We start from the raw sequence: 18418 nt of genomic DNA, 5'->3' as shown, positions 1-18418 counted from the left end.
ATGCAAGTAGATGATTTCCTGTGGGGAGGCTCTGTAGAATTTGAACAATGGGTAATTGAGAAGATAAAGAAGGAATTCCAGGTCAGAAGCCAGGCTTCAGGGACCTTTAAATAAATAGGTTTAGACATTAAGCAGAGCAGTGGGAGGCAATGGTGTAGTGGTATTGGCACTGGACTAGTAATCCAGAGACCCAGGTTTGAACCTCAGCAGATGATGGAATCTGGATTCAGTAAAAATCTGGACCATGATTGTCGATTGTTGTAAAAACCCATCTCACAGTAACAAAATCCTTACCTGGTCTGGCCTACATGTGATTCCAGACTGGCAGCAATGTGGTTGACTCTTAAATGGCCGAGCAAGCCACTCAATTGTATCAAACTGCTACAAAGACTCAATGAAACTGGACGGACCACCCGGCATCGATCTAGGCACCAGAAACAACAATGGCAATTGCAGCGGTGTCGACCCTGCAAAGTCCTCCTTAGTAACATCTTTGGGGCTAGTGCCAAAATTGGGAGAGCAAGCAAAAGCCTGACATAGTCATCCTCACGGAATCGTACCTTACAGATAATGTCCCAGATTCCACCATTGCCATCATGCAGAGGTGGTGGCACAGTGGCATACAGTCGGGAGGGAGTTGCCTTGGGAGTCCTCTGGACCCCATGAAGTCTCAGGCCAAACATGGGCAAGGAAACCTCCTGCTGATTACCACATTCCGCCCTCCCTCAGCTGATGAATCAGTGCTCCTCCATGTTGAACATTGCTTAGAGGAAGCACTGAGGGTGGCAAAGGTGCAGAATGTACTCTGGGTGGGGGACTTCAATGCCCATCACCAAGAGTGGCTCGGTAGCACCACTACTGAACGAGCAGGCAAAGTCCTAAAGGACATAGCTGCTAGACTGGGCCTGTGGCAGGTGCTGAGGGAACCAACATGAGGGAAAAACATAATTGACATCATCCTCACCATCCTACCTGCCGCCGATCCATGACAGTATCGGTAGGAGTGACCACTGCACAGTTATTGTGGAGACAAAGTCCTGCCTTCATATTGAGGCATGTTGTGTGGCATTACCACCATGCTAAATGGGATAGATAGCAACTAAAGATCCATGAGGCACTGTGGGCCATCAGCAGCAGCAGAATTGTACTCAAGTACAACCCGTAACCTCATGGCCCGGCAGATCCCCCACTCCAGCATTACCATCAAGCCAGGGGATCAACCCTGGTTCAATGAAGAGTGCAGGAGGACATGCCAGGAGCAGCACAAGGCATACCTAAAAATGAGGTGTCAACCTGATGAAGCTGTAACTCAGAACGACTTGCGTGCCAAACAGCATAAGCAGCAAGTGATAGACAGAGTTAAGCGATCCCACAGCCAGTGGATCAGATCTAAGCTCTGCAGTCCTGCCACACCCAGTCGTGAATGGTGGTGGACAATTAAACAACTCACTGGAGAAGGAGCCTCCACAAATATCCCCATCCTCAATGATAGAGGAGCCCAGCACTGCACTTCAAAAGATAAGGCTGAAGCGTTTGCTACAATCTTCAGCCAGAAGTGCTGAGTGGATGATCCATCTCGGCCTCCTCCGGAGGTCCCCAGCAGCAGAGATGCCAATCTTCAGCCAATTCGATTCACTCCACGTGATATCAGGAGACGACTGAAGGCACTGGATACTGCAAAGGCTATGGGCCCTGACAATATTCCGGCAATAGTATTGAAGACTTGTGCTCCAGAACTTGCTGCACCCATAGCCAAGCTGTTCCAGTAACATTGGCATCAACCCAGCTATGTGGAAAATTGCCCAGGTATGTCCTGTACACAAAAAGCAGGACAAATCTAACCTGGCCAATTACTGCCCCATCAGTCTATTCTTGATCATCAGTAAAGTAATTGAAGGGGTCTTCAACAGTGCTATCGTGCAGCACTTGCTCAGTAATAACCTGCTCACTGATGCCCAGTTTGGGTTCCACCAGGGGCACTCAGCTCCTGACCTCGTTACAGCCTTGGTTCAAACATGGAGACAAGAGCTGAACTCCCGAGGTGAGGTGAGAGTGACTGCCCTTGACATCAAGGCAGCATTTGACCGAGTGCAGCATCAAGGAACCCGAGTAAAACTGGAGTCAGTGGGAACCAGGGGGAAAACTCTCTGCTGGCTGGAGTCATACCTAGAACAAAGGATGATGGTTGTGGCTGTTGGAGGTCAATCATCTCAATTCTAGGACATCACTGCAGGAGTGTCCTAGGTCTGACCATGTTTAGCTGCTTCATCAATGACCTTCCTTCCATCATAAGGTCAGAAGTGGGGATGTTCGCTGATGATTGCACAGTGTTCAGCACCATTCACGACTCCTCAGATACTGAAGCAGTCCATGTCCAAATGCAGCAAGACCTGGATAATATCTAGGCTTGGGCTGACAAGTGGCAAGTAACATTCATGCCACACACATGCCAAGCAATGACTATCTCCAACAAGAGAGAATCCAACCATTGCCCCTTGATGTTCAATGGCATTACCATCACTGAATCCCCCACTATCAACATCCTGGGGGGTTACCATTGACCAGAAATTGAACTGGACTAGCCATATAAATACTGTGGCTACAAGAGCAGTTCAGAGGCTAGGAATCCTGCAGCGAGTAACTCACCACCTGACTCCCCAAAGCCTGTCCACCATCTACAAGGCACAAGTCAGGATTGTGATGGAATACTCCTCACTTGCCTGGATGAGTGCAGCTTCTACAACACTGTCCAGGACAAAGCAGCCCGCTTGATTGGCACCACATCCACAAACATTCACTCCCTCCACCACTGAGGCACAGTAGCAGCAGTGTGTACCATCTGCACGATGCACTGCAGAAATTCACCAAGGCTCCTTAGACAGCACCTTCCAAGCCCATGACCACTGCGACCTAGAAGGACAAGGGCGGCGGATAGATGGGAACGTCACGACTTGGACGTTCCCCTCCAAGTCACTCACCATCCTGACTTGCAAATATATCGCTGTTCCTTCACTGTCGCTGGGTCAAAATCCTGGAACTCCCTTCCTAACAGCACGGTGGGTGTACCTACCCCACATGGACTGCAGTGGTTCAAGAAGGCAGCTCACCACCACCTTCTCAAGGGCAATTCGGGATGGGCAATAAATGCTGGCCCAGCCAGCGAAGCCGACATCCTGTGAATGAATAAAAAAAGGTTAGGAGTGACATTGAATTAACAATCTTATTTGAAAATGTTTGAAAATATCCTAATAACTCGTGGCAGATCTTCACAAAAAGAGGATCCTGCTACCAAGGAAGAAACGGAAACTTGATTGGTCAGTTGAACTGGTTGTACACTCAGACTAGGCCTGATGCTAGTTATGATGTGTTGGAGCTGAGTACCATGACGAAACATACAAGTTCTGAGAGCAAATGAAGCACTTAAAAACAATTAAATTCTGAGAGATGTGTGTTCAAGTTTCCAGCCTTGGGTGATCCAGAAGATTATGAGGTTGGTCATTTTTAGCTCCATTTGTCGATCTTCCAGATGGGTACTATAGCACAGCAGGGTTCATCATATTCTTGGTGGGAAAGAATGATAAATGTCGCCCATTGGCTCGGGACTCCAAGAAAATAGAAAGGTTAGTGAAAAGCACCTTAGCTGCTGAAACGCTGGCCTTGATTGAAGCATTGGATTTGGGGGCTTACTTATCCAATATATTGACAGATATGTTACATAAGGGGCAATGTGAGAAAATTTTGCCCATAGGATGTTCTGTTGATAACCGGTCTCTTTAGGACAACGTTCATTCCACGAGCAGTGTCACTGCAAAAAGGCTAAGAATAGACCTAGCCAGCTTAAAAGAGGTGTTAGAGAAGAGAGATCTCCAGGATTAAAATGTGTTGACACAAGTCACCAATGGTCAGACTGTTTTACGAAAAGAAGTGCCTGCTCTAAGAAATGATTAAATGTGTTGGAAGAGAGTGTCTTATAATGATGCAAGGAAAAAAATATTTTTTTTGTTTAATTGTTTATATATACATTTGGTAAAAGAAATATGGGAATTATAGATGTGGAAATACGTGACATTTCCTTCTGTTTGTTTAAAAAAATGTTCTTTATGTATTTTTAAGTTTTAATCTGTTAATACGGCAATCACCTTGTTAAAACCAATTGCTAGTTAAGCAGGTGATGGGCATTGATTATCCCGTCTAAACTGAATAAAATGATCCAGCTGGAACACTTTGTGTGGAAGCTACTTGGAAGTCAGTAGCACTGAGGAGTTGTCTTGAAAATAAACCAGCTTGAACCAAAAGGCCAGCCTGGATTAATTCTTCCACCACAATCTCTTGTTGTGACTAACACCATGCAGTCCCTGATCAGGCTATAATATTGTGTAAGTGTTGAATGGAAATTAAAATGCAAGTCAATATCTTAAGGATTCTTCCAAAAGATCTTGCAATTTGTATATATTTAACTGCCAAGAATGTAGGAACACAGGAACATGAATGGACCATTCAGCTGCTCAAGCCTGTTTCGCCATTCAAAGCGCCATAACTCCAACTACCATAATCCATAATACATTTGTCTAACAAAGAATAGAAGAGACTTTATCGCTGTGTGATCTGGGAGCTCAGTGAATCACCTTCATTAGACGTATGATTATTTCCAATTACCTGTACCTACATGCATTGGAATTATAAAGCTCTCACAACTGGAAAATAGTGCATCAGTTGCACAATAAAGCATCAAGTAATGAAACCTTACACCAGCAGACAACCAGATCAAAGATTTGATTAATTGACTCTAAAGAAGGACCTAACCTAGGGATAATGAGAAGTATTGAATTGCAACAAAAATATTATGGGCTGCCTTGCTTATAAAGAAGACTTCTTCTGTGTGGACCAGAACAGAGGGGAAAAAAGTAAATTAGAAAATTGAAACAAAAAAAATGCCACAGACCTGCCGACATCTAACAGGAGAAAAAATAGGTATGTCAGGATTCATCAGAATTAGAAAGTTATAGATAAACAGACCCCTTTTGTATATCTTATATTAGTCACCAATTTTCACTTTTTGTAACATAAATGCCATTTTATAAGACATTAATCTAACAGCTGTTGTTATGATCACCAGCTGAGGTTACCCCTGAGCAAGCCCAATCCCAGAATGGAACCCAGCTTGACAGATCCTAACTTTTATTTGTTTGTTTAGATACGTGGAGAGGATCTACTGAACCGAGTCACCAGAGTCAGCTAATGAATTTTTATCAAAAGTCTAAAACATTTCTTGTTAAATAAAAGATGAACTATATTACAATACTCCTTCACCCACAATTATACCTTTTACAGATATATACAGATTTGTAAGGATAACACAAAGTACAAAAGCTGTCTTATATTAATGTTCACAGCAAATACACTGTCCATGTAAATCAATTATGGCCTGTGGTCAGACACACTACACTCTGAAACCAAGCGACAGATGCCACCCCAGACAGCTGCTTTGGATCTATCCTCAACCTCCCCCCAAACACTTATTACACCGTGAGCCCCCAACCAGTCTCACTGTCTTTCACATGAAGGTTTTAATCCCCAAGGACTCGCTTTGGAATCTTCTCCCAAACTGATGCTTTCTCTCAGATGCCTTCCGCAAGTGTTCACCTTCAGGGTTTCGAATTCTCCTTCTGATGTTCCTCTTCCCTGCATCACCACATGCATTCAAGCTGTCTTCCATGCACTCTCTCTTACTGATTCAGCTGTCACCAGTACACCACTGCTTCTCATTCCCATAGCAAAGAGTTACAGACCTTCAGTTGTCTCTTTCGATCTTCTGAATTCTCAAGCCTTTATCTCTTTAAGCTTGAAGCTTTAAACTTGAAGTTTGGAGCCTTTCTCTGCCCCTCACTCTTAACACCATTTAACAGGATCTTTTCCTGGTTCCTGTACTTCCTTCGACCAGAAAGTCTGCTTGGGACTTTCTCCTGTTCCACTCCCCTGAATTTTTGGGTCTTTTCTTTAGATTGGGACTGGCTATCTGTCATTTTTGCTCCAGTTTTCCCTGGCAGCTACTTTCAAAATCAACGACTCAAAACAGCTTCCAAATCAAACTGTTGTTTCTAGTTTCATACGTGTGTGTGTGTGTGTGTGTGTGTGTGTGTGTGTGTGTGTGTGTGTGTGTGTGTGTGTGTGTGTGTGTGTGTGTGTGTGTGTGTGTGTGAGAGAGAGAACCCAACTGGCCTCCTTCAGTTGGTCTTAAGTGACCATTAGCAACCGCCCCCCCACCCCATCCATACTGCCTCTGAGAAAATGGCCCCAGGATATGATGAAGCCATGGAATCGGCATGTTGGGTTCAGCGTGAGTACCCACGCACCTCCACTCCCCACCTCAGCAGGAGCTGATATCTCTCATTTACCAGCTTTCTCCTTCACTTTCAGCCCTGGAGAGTGGCTTATTTATACTCCATTTCCTAGTTTTCTGATGGAGGGTTCCATACCCAAATGTTGACCTCTCCTTACTCCCGTCAGTTGCAGACAGACCTGTTGAGCAGGCCCAGTAATTTTTGTTTTTGTTGCAAGGCACAGGCAGACTTGTCAAGTTTCTAATCTTGGTTAGCATCACACTCGCGGCTCTTCTCACTTGTCGGGTGCTGACGGCTGTGTTGAGAGACCCATTTTTAGACTAAGTTCTCCATCCACCTCGTCACTCCGCTCCTGTCCGAGGCGTGAAAGGGGGTTGCGCTGGGGTGCCAACTCTGGCTGGATGTGGCTCCGGAGGTTTTGTCATTTCCTGCAGCCTCAATCAAACAACCCGTTAGCCCATCATCAATATTTTTTATAACAAATAAACAAATATGATTGGGGTGGGGGCGGAGGTAGGAAATGTGAACACATTTTTTGATGTTCCTATAATTTTTGTCCTGCAGATCAATCTTTATTTCCTGGATACTCTAGGACAATCCTGGAGGATTGGCAACCCCATGTTGGAAGTTAAATGGGGGAAGAGTGCCACTGGAAGCCTAAAACCAGAAAAATAATAGAAAGACACTTAGGAAGCTGACCTGTTTGGGATATTTCTCTCTTTAAAACGGAATTGAAAAGCAGGAAAGTTACAAGTATACAATAAGATAAAAGCAAAATACTGCAGATGCTGGGAATCTAGAACAAAAACAAAAATACCTGGAAAAACTCAGCAGGTCTGACAGCATCTGCAGAGAGTAACACAGTTAACGTTTCGAGTCCGAATGACTCTTCATCAGAACTAAGGAAAAATAGAAAAGAGGTGAAATATAAGCTGGTTTAAGGGTGGGGGGGGGGGACAGGTAGAGCTGGATGGAGGGCCAGTGATAGGTGGAGATTGCCAAAAGATGGATCACGTGAAAATGATGGAGGGGTGGAAATTGGAAGCAAAATTAATAAATTAATAAAATTTTCCATCCATCACTGACATTTCCCTTCCCTTCCTTGACCTCTCAGTCTCAATTTCTGGTGATAGACTGCCCACCAATATCCATTACAAACCTACCAACTCCCACAGCTACCTCGACTACAGCTCCTCACACCCCCGCTTCCTGTAAGGACTCCATCCCATTCTCTCAGTTCCTTCGCCTCTGTCGCATCTGTTCTGATGATGCCACTTTCAAAAACAGTTCCTCTGACATATCTTTCTTCTTCCTTAACCGAGGTTTCCCACCCACAGTGGTTGACAGGGTCCTCAACCATGTCCGACCCATCTCCCACGCATCCGCCCTCACACCTTCCTCTCCCTCCCAGGACTATGGTAGGGACCCCCTTTTCCTCACTTATCACCTCACCAGCCTCCGCATTCAAAGGATCATCCTCCACCATTTCCGCCAACTCCAGCATGATGCCACCACCAAACGCATCTTCCCTTCACCCCCCCCACCCCCCGGCGGCATTCCGTAGGGATCGTTCCCTCCGGGACACCCTGGTCCACTCCTCCATCATCCCGTACTCCTCAACACCCTCCCATGGCACCTTCCCATGCAACTGCAGAAGGTGCAACACCTGCCCCTTTACTTCCCACCTCCTCACCATCCAAGGGCCCAAACACTCCTTTCAAGTGAAGCAGCATTTCACTTGCACTTCCTTCAATTTAGTCTACTGCATTCGCTGCTCCCAATGCGGTTTCCTCTACTTCGGAGAGACCAAACGCAGACTGGATAACTGCTTTGCAGAACACCTTTAGTCTGTCCGCAAGCATGACCCAGACCTCCCTGTCGCTTGCCATTTCAACACACCACCCTGCTCTCATGCCCACATGTCCGTCCTTGGCCTGCTGCATTGTTCCAGTGAAGCTCAATGCAAACTGGAGGAACAGCACCTCATCTTCCGACTAGGCACTTTACAGCCTTCCGGACTGAATGTTGAGTTCAACAACTTTAGATCATGAACTCTCTTCTCCATCCCCACCCCCTTTCCGATCCCCCTTTTTCCAATAATTTATATAAATTTTTCTTTTCCCACCTATTTCCATTATTTTTAAATGTATTTCCATCCATTGTTTTATCTCTACCTTTTAGCCTATTTCACTCCCTTCCCCCCATCCCACCCCTACTAGGGCTATCTGTACCTTGCTCGTCCTGCTTTCCAGTCTTAATGTCCCCATTAGCACATTTCTTAGCTAATATCATTACCGTCAACACTTCTTTGTCCTTTTGTGTATGACATCTTTTGGCAATCTCCATCTATCACTGGCCCTCTATCCAGCTCTACCTGTCCCACCGCTCCCCCCCCCTCCCCTTAAACCAGCTTATATTTCACCTCTTTTTATTTTTCCTTAGTTCTGATGAAGAGTCATAAGGACTCGAAAGGTTAACTGTGTTCCTCTCCGCAGATGCTGTCAGACCTGCTGAGTTTTTCCAGGCATTTTTGTTTTTGTTACAAGTATAAAACTTGGGTTGGAATGCACATGGAGCACTGTGTCTAGCTCTGGCCTCTCTGGGCTGGATTTAATATTGCCCAGCGTGGTGGGAAAGATGGTGGCTTGGTGCACTGAACCACAGGATAGGCTGCACATAAGACTCAGGCAGAAAAACCTCCCCCGATTAAATTGGAGGGTGGAAGGTGCTGACATGGGGTTGCCAGCAGCTCATTAATGAGCCAAAGGAATAGAAAGATATACAAAATAGGGTCAAATGAAGTAAGTTGCTAGAAGGCTTGTATGGAGCATAAACACAGGTATGGACCAGTTGGATCAAAGATCTGTTTCTGTGCTGTAAGTATGTTGTAACTCTATTTATAGAAAAATAATAGCAGTTCCATATTCTCAGTCTCTAATCATTGCTTCTAAAGTTTCCCGCTGATAATGTTGCTGGTACAATCTCTTATTTCTGCGCTCAATCGCCGTTTAAGGTGGAAAACATTGTTCTCATAAATGTTTGCTGATTAATTGGTGAGCATTTCTCTCTTGTGTTCTAAGACTCACCTTGATCTGATTTATGGAATAGAACCTGTGATCATTGGAAAGGAGGTATCTCTAACCTCATTCTCCCCTTCCTTCCCTAGTGTGTAGAGGTGTTCTCTGTGGATTTGGAGCCATCTGTGAAAGAGATCCCAACGAGCCAGCCAAGGGAGTGTGTGTCTGCAAGAAAGGCGCTTGCCCGTCTGTCATTGCCCCAGTTTGTGGGTCGGATTATTCCACATACAGTAATGAGTGCGAGCTGGATATGGCCCAATGCACTCAGCAGCGGAGGATCAAGGTTATTAGCAAAGGACTTTGCGGTAAGTCTTGAGATTTACTTAGGAAAACAATTGATGTTTCAATGTGACAAGAACACCCAGTTATAAACCAAGAAAGGGTTTGTATTCATCTGGCATCTTATCAGCTCTTGGCAGCCAATGAATTTCTTTTGAAGTGTAATCACTGTTGGTACAGAGCCCAATGTGCCAGCTAATTGTAAAATCAGGATTCCGCAGGCAGCGGATGAGTTGAAGGGTGAGATAAAATGTGTTTTTTGGGGTCCTTTTAGTTGAGGGAGGATGGGGACAGGGCACATTTTGAACAGAGTTCCTTCTATTCTAAACGGGCAGATGAGGCTTCAGCTTAACTTCTCATCCAAAGGCAGTACCTTCGACAGTGCAGCATTGCCTTAGTACAGCACTAAAGTGTCAGCTCAGATTAGACTTTCAAGTAATGGACTTGGATTTAAACCTATAACCCACTGACTCAAAGGGATGAAGTTAGGGGAAAACTCTTTTCCACAGATAGTTGCTGGGACATGGAATGCACTGTCATAAACACTGGGGGAGACTGAACCTTCAGGAATTTTTAAAAGGAAAGGGATGCGCATGAGAGAAGAAACTTTTGTGGGAGATTGACAGCAAAATAGGAGTAAGTGGATAGCTTTGTGAGGGGGCTTGTACAGACACGATGGCATGAATTCCAACACGTGCCAATGGCAGGCAGTAAGAGCAGGAGAGATCCCTGGTCAGCCGTGCGATGGGAAGAACATTGCAGCCTCTGCCATCACCATCCATAGCTCCAAACGGCAACATGCATATAAAAAGCTCATGTTGCCACAGCAACTCGGACTCTCTATCAACCTATTTAATCATTTTAAACACTTCAATCAGGCCAATTGCTAGTTACTATCTTGGCCTAACTCATGAAGAATGGCCAGATGGAGACAAGTTACAGGTAGGTGTTTGCACCAATGGACTCATACCACTCGCTCTAAAGAGTTTGTGCCTTTTCTGGGCGGGCAAGAGGTGGGGGTGGGGGGTATCTGGAGAAAGAAATTGTTTTATGGCTGATTGTTCGTATAAATGTTTATACTGAACACAAAACCTGCTTTTGCTAACCAACCAAGTTGTGAGATTTTTTTTCCCATGTTTGACATGCTCTGGCAGCTCATCAAGAATCCAACAGAAAAAAACTGTTATCACAGCCTCACTCCAATAGCCTTGCTCTGCAAGAGTGCGTGGGTCTGCAGTGAGGCTCCAGTGTCAGTGTGTTTTGTTGTCTCCTTGTGCTGCCTCCACACGCCCCCTCCCCAGCTTGCCAAGGCATTGGGCACATCCAGTCTAGTTCATCCTATAAGAAGCAGCGCTGGTTTTAACATTCTACTCCCGTACCTTTGTAGCTGCTGTTCTTTGCTGTTATCTTGTTCCTTCTGTCCAACCTGTCTGTTCTCGAAACAGGAATATTTGCTTCTCGACAGATATATTTTTTAACGATTTCAAAAATAAACTCTTTAAATGGCCCCGGTGCTAGTTTATTTTGCCTCCACAGATTTTTTTTTTTCTCTGTGTTTTGTTCTGTATTGTGGCTCGAAACCGCTGTTGGACATACTAACAAGCAAGTGCTTAACATGCACATTGTGAATTTGTTCTTGTGCATTAGAATAACAGCTAATGGAATACTGTACATGCCCTTACATGGTCGCCTGCTAATATTGTCAAGAGGAGGAGAATATTCTTGCGATGTCCTAGCCAGCATCCTTGCTTCAGCGAACACCATTAAAAATACATTAGCTGGCCATTTATTCAGGACCTTGCTGTGCAATGCCATGTTTCCTGACTTAACAACAGAGACTGCATTTCATAAGTATCCCATTGGCTGCGAAGAGTTTTGGGACCTGGTGAAGATGTGAAAAGTGCGACGTAGAATGATGTAGGAGATAGCCCTTTCCTTCCTCAAATAACAGAAAATGCTAGAAAAACTCAGCAGGTCTGGCAGCATCTGTGGAGAGAGAAACAGAGCTAATGTTTTGAGTCCGTATGACTCTTCTTCAGAAGCTATGGTTAACTCAGTTTCTCTCTCCACAGATGCTGCCAGACCTACTGCACTTTTCCAGCATTTTCTGTTTTTATTCCAGATTTCCGGCATCTGCAGTGTTTTGCTTTTATCATTCCTTCCTCATCTGTGGCTATCTTGTAATTTTGTGAGGCATTGTGAGTTGTTCCTATAAGAGCAAGTGTAGGCCATCCAGCCCCTTGAGTCTGTTCTGCCATTCAGTTAGATCAGGACAGATCCACGTTTTACAAATCCATCTACCCACCTTGCTTCTGTAGCCTTTAACACCCTCACCTAGAATATCAATTTCAGCTCTGAAATTTTCAATTGACCCCTAGCCTCAATAGCTTTTGGGAGAGAGAGTTACATAGTTTTACTACCCTTTGTGTGATGAAATACTTCCTGCATCACCCCTAAATGGCCTAACACTAATTTTTAGGCTATGCCTCTTGTTCAGCATTTAAACACTGGATGATACAGTTTCTCTCCTTCTACCCTCACAAAGCACCTTAAGCACCTCCATTAGATCCTCCCTGAGCTTTCTATATTCAAGGGAATACAAGCCTAGTTTATGGCATCTGTCCTCACAATCTGCCCTGGTATCATTCTGGTGAATCAGTGCTGCACCCTTCTAAGACCATTGATGCCCTCTCGAGGTGTGGTGCCCAGAACTCAACATGGTATTGGAGAACACAAGAGGAGCGAGGAACTCTAGATCCAACAAACCATTAATGGTAAGTGGTACTTTTGGCTGTCAGTTCCCTGCCCAAATGTAGGTCTGACCCACAGCACCATGACCTCCAATACGGTTAGGACAAGGAGGCTGATCCCGAATCCACCCCAGACGGAACTCGGGTTCGAACCCCATGCTGTTGGGCACCAATCTGATTCAAACTGGCCATCCGTCCAACATGCACTTCCACATGCATGTTGTAGTCTGGAGTTCTGAATGGTAATAGTGGAGGCTCCAACTTTCTTTCAATCACATGGCTGATCAGGAACCTCTCCCACTCTCTTACTGCCTGCTATTGGCATGTGGTGGAAGATTTTCAGAGGCAGGGACGTTACCCACTGTGCCACAAGACCTCCTAGAGTACAAAACCTGCAGTATGGAGAACAGTTTGTTCTCTGAGCTGCTTCGAGTTCATCTCCCTTGGAATCTTCGCTTTCCATCAGGTAATAGATGCTGCCTTTCCATTTCCTGATCTACTGAGCAGTTCTTTAAAACTGAAACATCATTAAGGCATATTGTAATAGGCTTTGTTGTCTAGTAAGACCTTTTTATTTTGTAACTACTTTAAGAGGGATAATGACTGCAACCGTGAAGCGACCTCTAGTTAGCTTTGCTCGAACACTTGCTATTGCTTCATTAAGTCTGCATCACCGCACAATTATTTTAATTTGCCACCCATGGTGTTATGAAAATTGCAGCCAATTTTTTTTTTTAACTGGAAGATACAGCAAGCTGAATCGCTTTCCTGAAGTGGCAAACTTTGTTCTTGACCCTGCAAATGGGCATCCCAGAACACAGGCTGTGGACAACAGCTTTCATTTCTATAACACCTTTAACAAAGTAAAGCGCTTTACTGGAACGTTATCAGGCAAGATGGGGCATCGAGCCACGTCAGGAGATATTAGAACAGATGAGGTAGGATTAAGGAGCGCCTTACAGGAGGAGGAAGAGGGAGGCAGAAAGGTTCTGGGGGCAAATTCCAGAGCTTAGACAGCTAAAGGCATGGACGCCAATGGACCTGCAAGCTGGGGATCGCACATGGTTTGGGGACTCAGTCTCGGCAGGGATTGCTAGTAGTCCGTGGGTCACAGTCTGGACACTCAGTCACTTTTACCTGAAACATAAAAGCACAGATAATTCATTTGGGGTTGCGTCGCCCCCATTTACCTCTGACTGTTTAGGCTGCAGGAGAAGTGAGCAAAAAGACTGATCTGGTGGATTTTCTGTAATGAAGTTTATTAGGTCCCAATCTGTCTGCCGAGATCTGCTTATGCTGAGGCTGCCTGTGCCGTGTGAGTTAATGAGGTGTTTGGCCGCAGCTTGGCTCACAGCAGCTGCACCTGGGGTGCTGAATATAAAATTCAAATCCTGCAGTTACTGTGTAAATTAGACTGACCTTTTTCCTCACAGCATTTGATAACATAACTGCAGCTCAGAATGAATCTAGAATTTCACTGAAAAGATGTCACAGCAGATTGGCACTGGCAGAAATACAACTGCATTATAGAGTAATTTTCTTCAAATGAATAAGATAGTGTGAAGAGACAGACCGTTCGAAACCCTGACTTAGATATTCAAACGAGCATGTTAAACTTGAAGGCATTACATCACATCTTTTAAAGGGAACTGATGCTATTGGAAAGTTAACGCCCTGCTCTCAAACTTTTTAGACAGCTTTGAATCTGCTGCAGTTAATCAGTCAGGGGAAAGCACCTTTTAGTTGTGTTTGTTGGACCAAGTGGAGAGAAGTTACAAGGGAAGAAGCAAGGGTAAGAGCTGCTGAAAAATTACATGGAATTTAATGCCCTCCCTTGAAGTAAGTTTAATGGTGGGGGTGCATTTAAGTGGGTGGGGGGGGGGGGGGCGGTGCCCTCTGAGAACAACCCACCCCCCACCCCCCCACACCACCACCACCACCCCACCGCATGACCCCCACCTGCCTCACTCGCCTGGGTCACTCGGTGATGCCAGGCCTGTGGTGGGCGCGTGACCAGCAGCAGAATCCCTCCCCGAGTGGCACTGCCGGCAGTGCACAGCTGCTGACCCCTGATTGGCCTGCAGCTCTCTGGGGGTGGGGGCAGGACTCCTGCCTTCAGGACCCTGGATCTCGGGAAGGCCTGCCACTGGTCACGTTAGTGCTTGAGAAGCACTTGGTTTAACTGGCCTTCCCCAGAGGAGGTGATACGGGGTGCTCACTGGGTGTCCGAATTAAATTCCATCCATTTGTTTTACTTTTGAACTGGGGCTGTGCTGTCACTCCGAGGAGAATGTACATATAGCAGTGGTTACCATTCGTACAATCCATCGGTATGTATAATCCTCATCCTTGATTTCAAATCCGCCCCCCCATAGCCTCGCGCCCTTGCCTATCTCTGTAATCCCCTCCAACTCTACAACCCTCCGACTTCTGCGCTCTGGCTTCTGGAGTAGTTCTGATTTTAATCGCCCCACCATCAGCGGGAGGGACTTCAGCTGCCGAGATCTTGAGCTCTGAATTCCTGCCCTTCATCTCTCTGCCTCTCCGACTCACTTTCTCCTCCTTTAAGGTGGGCCTTAAAACTACCGCTCTTACCAAGCTCTTGTGCATCTGTCATAATCTTGCTTTCCGTGACATGGTGTCAAACTTTGTTCAGTCACGCCTCTGTGAAGTGCCTTGGGACTTTTTACTATTTAAGTGCGCCGCATAGATGAGTTATTGCTGGCGTCAGTTTAGGATCCGCGCAGCTGGCATACAAGATGCAAGTGGTGGAGCTGTGGACCATGTACGAGTTTACATGTGGTGTAGACTGTGAGGCCTTTGGGCGAGTGTTGCAAAGGTTAACGGTAATCATAAAACCATAGCGCAGCAAAAAAGAAGACCATTCATCGCATCAAGCTCGCTTCGGCCCTTTCAAAGAGTAATCCACTTAGTCCCAGTTTTCACATCCCTGCAGTTTTTTCCTCCTTCAGCTATTTATTCAATTCTCTTTTCGAAACTCCAAATGAATCCGGACCTATCGCCCTGTTGGACAGCTCATTCCAAATCCTAATCACTTGGTGAATAAAAATGGTTTCCCTCATGACTCATCTTGTTTCTTTTGTCAGCCGCCTCAACTCTGCGCCTCTGACAATTGGAAACTGTCTTCTTTCTTTGCTCTATTTAAACTCTTAATGATCTTCAACAATGCTGTTAAATCTCTCAAATCTCCCCTCAGCTTTCGCTGCTTTAAGGGGAACAACCCCAGTTTCTCCAGTCTACCTGTGTCTTTTTATTTGTTCAAGGGATGCGGATGTTGCGGGCCAGGCCAGCATTCATTGCCTGTCCCTAATAGTATGATTTTTAGCCCTTTCCTGTCACAGCCAATAGTACTTTCCTGCTTGTAAACACTTCATTGCCTATTGACTGCATCCTTTACTTTTTTTCTGATACATAATGTGCCAAGGCCAACATTTGTTGCCCATCCTAATTGCTCTTGAAACTGAGTGGTTTGCTCGGCCTTTTCAGAGGGCAGTTAAGAGTCAACCACACGGCTGTGTGTCTGGTCACGTGTGGGCCCAGACCAGGTAAGGATGGCAGATTTCCTTCCCTAAAGGGCGTGAGTGAACCAGATGGGTTTTTACAACAATCGAAGATAAGTTGTTAGCATTACTGAGACCAGCTTTATATTCCAGATTTATTATTTTAATTCAAATTCCATTTGGTGGGATTTGAAACTATGTCCCCAGAATATTAGCCTGGGCCTCTGGATTACCAGTGCAGTAACATTACCACTAGACCACCGTCTCCCCTAACTGTCATTGTAATCCCTCATCCCTGAAACCATATCAATATATCTCTTCTGCATTATCTCCAATACCCCACGAGTCCCACCTAAAATGTGGCACCCAGAATTGCACACAATACTCCAGCTGGGGCGGAATAGATGGGAAGTGGGTTTGGAAGATCAGCACTCCTCTAGAATCACCCTGAATGAGCAGCCAGAGGACAGGATGGAATTGTGGGTAGGCTATAGAGTTTCTTGTAGGAGGAAAAAGAATTGTCTGAACCTTGGGAACGTAAAATTTAGCAAAGTTCAGGCTCTTAATTTATTATTTCATGGGAAATGAGCATTGCAAGGCCAGCATTTGTTACCCATCCCTAATTGTCCTTGAGCTGAGTGGCTTACTAGGCCATTTCAGAGGGTAGTTAAAGAGTCAATCACTTTGCTGGCATTGATGTTTGACAAGCAGTGAGACAGTACAGTAGTGATAATTGAGGGTGCTGGCTGAGATAGAGATGGGTGTCGATTGCAGATACATGGAAGCTAATCCCATGCACATGGATGATGCCTGCCAATGGGTAATATGTAAATAGGACAGGATCACAGATGGAACCTTGTAATGAGTTGGTTGTGCAACGGGAGAGCAGAAATCATTCCAGGAGATAGGACATCGACATTGGGATGATAAGCAGCCAGGATGCAGGATGTATAATGTAAATAAGGTTGGAGAATGAGCACCTGCACAGAGATTTAGGGAAGGCTTCAGTAAGAAAGATGCAATGTAGATACCATCAATAGTTTGTAGAATTGCTGACATTCCAGCCATCTTGACGAGCACTTAGAATGTGTGAAAGATAGTATCGAATGATGGTGGGGTAAGTTTGATAATTACTGGTTGTGGATTTCAGCTCATTCGCCAGCAGCAGGAATATTGTCTCCTTAATTAAATGTGACTCTGTCTCAGTGTCATGAAATAGGCTTCCTGTCAAACAACAATACACAACTAAGGATGCAGTAGGCAGTGAGCCCTTGGTAGCCTGATGAGAGCTGGCCGCAGTGATAATTAAATCAGACGCTTGCTACAGGTAACATTTCTGTAGAATATTTACTTAAATTGCTCGAGCCATTGTGAATTATATTTAATTATATACTGAGAGATTTTGTTATTTTAACAGGATAATATGTATTATTTTGAAAGTCCTCCCATTTCTAATTTCTCATTTGTTTTCAATGAACGAAAGATATATTATGACGGAAGGTCATTGGAAGGCTATTATCCACTATTCTAATTTCCACTGAACAAAGCTTTTTTGCATGTGACATTGTTTCATTTGCAAACATATTTTATATTTCATCTCCTTTTCTTGATGATTAAACCTGTATTGTGCTTCTAATATTTGTACTGTGATTGCCTTTATTTTCAACCCCAGTTTGTGAACTGGAAGTCTAAAATTTGGGATCACCCACTGACACCCATTCCTCACTGGAGGTGTTTTATTCTCTCGTGCTGGATGCGGGAGGTCTAGCTGTAGTTTCCAGCTTCTCCAAAAGACGGAGCAGGAGGTGCCCAGAGGAAGGTCAGACCTGAACGTTCATTAACTTGCTGTGTTCTCCCTTTGCTGCGCTGCAGATGCTGACTCATTACTGGGGAGGGAGCAGTTCCCTGGGCATCAGCAGATGCCCTGCTCTCTGGCCCAATTGTTCGTTCTTCATCCGTGAGGCTAAACGTGAGAATTATTATTAGGAGGCTGTTTGACTGTGTGGAGTATTGCAGCAGGAGCCAATTCTATTGTCACCTGACACACCGACTTGGTCACTCTCCCAGGGCAGAAACATTGGTGGTTCACCCCCGTCCTTCCGAACCAGCTGTTGAGCTGCAGTGAGATCTGTTAACTTGACCAGCATGTAACCATGCATGAAGAGTTAGCGGAAACGTCCTAGGAGTTGGAAAGGTTCTTGCAGGTTTGCGATGCGTGTTGAGGGCTATATTTGGACCCCACCAAACCCAAGAGCAATGAGCTGATAGAGAAGTGATTGGAATATATTTTCGCCACAAGTCTAGGGGATTTGTCCCCTGGTCTAATTCTGGCAGTTAGGAGTAAAAGCTTATTGGACTGTACAGCAACATGGGTGAAAACCGATTCTATCCAAACACGGACCTAGGAATTTATAGGGATATGGAAAATATAAGAATGAAGACAATTATGC

The 18418-nt window shown here is 45.1% G+C and overlaps 1 protein-coding gene across 3 annotated transcripts in view; it reads left to right on the top strand.

Annotated features, from left to right (window-relative positions):
- The window catches only part of agrn (agrin), a 478028-nt gene that overhangs the window by 317091 nt on the left and 142519 nt on the right, over positions 1-18418 (top strand). For all 3 annotated transcript variants that reach the window (XM_041206167.1, XM_041206169.1, XM_041206168.1), the window contains one exon: positions 9508-9723. In XM_041206167.1, coding sequence (XP_041062101.1) covers positions 9508-9723 — 216 coding nt within the window. The remainder of the gene's footprint in view (positions 1-9507; positions 9724-18418) is intronic.

Source organism: Carcharodon carcharias, chromosome 15 (assembly GCF_017639515.1).
Source record: "Carcharodon carcharias isolate sCarCar2 chromosome 15, sCarCar2.pri, whole genome shotgun sequence".
Classification (NCBI taxonomy): domain Eukaryota; kingdom Metazoa; phylum Chordata; class Chondrichthyes; order Lamniformes; family Lamnidae; genus Carcharodon; species Carcharodon carcharias.
The sequence above is the reverse complement of the archived record's forward strand: the minus strand, read 5'-3'. Positions and strand labels throughout refer to the sequence as shown.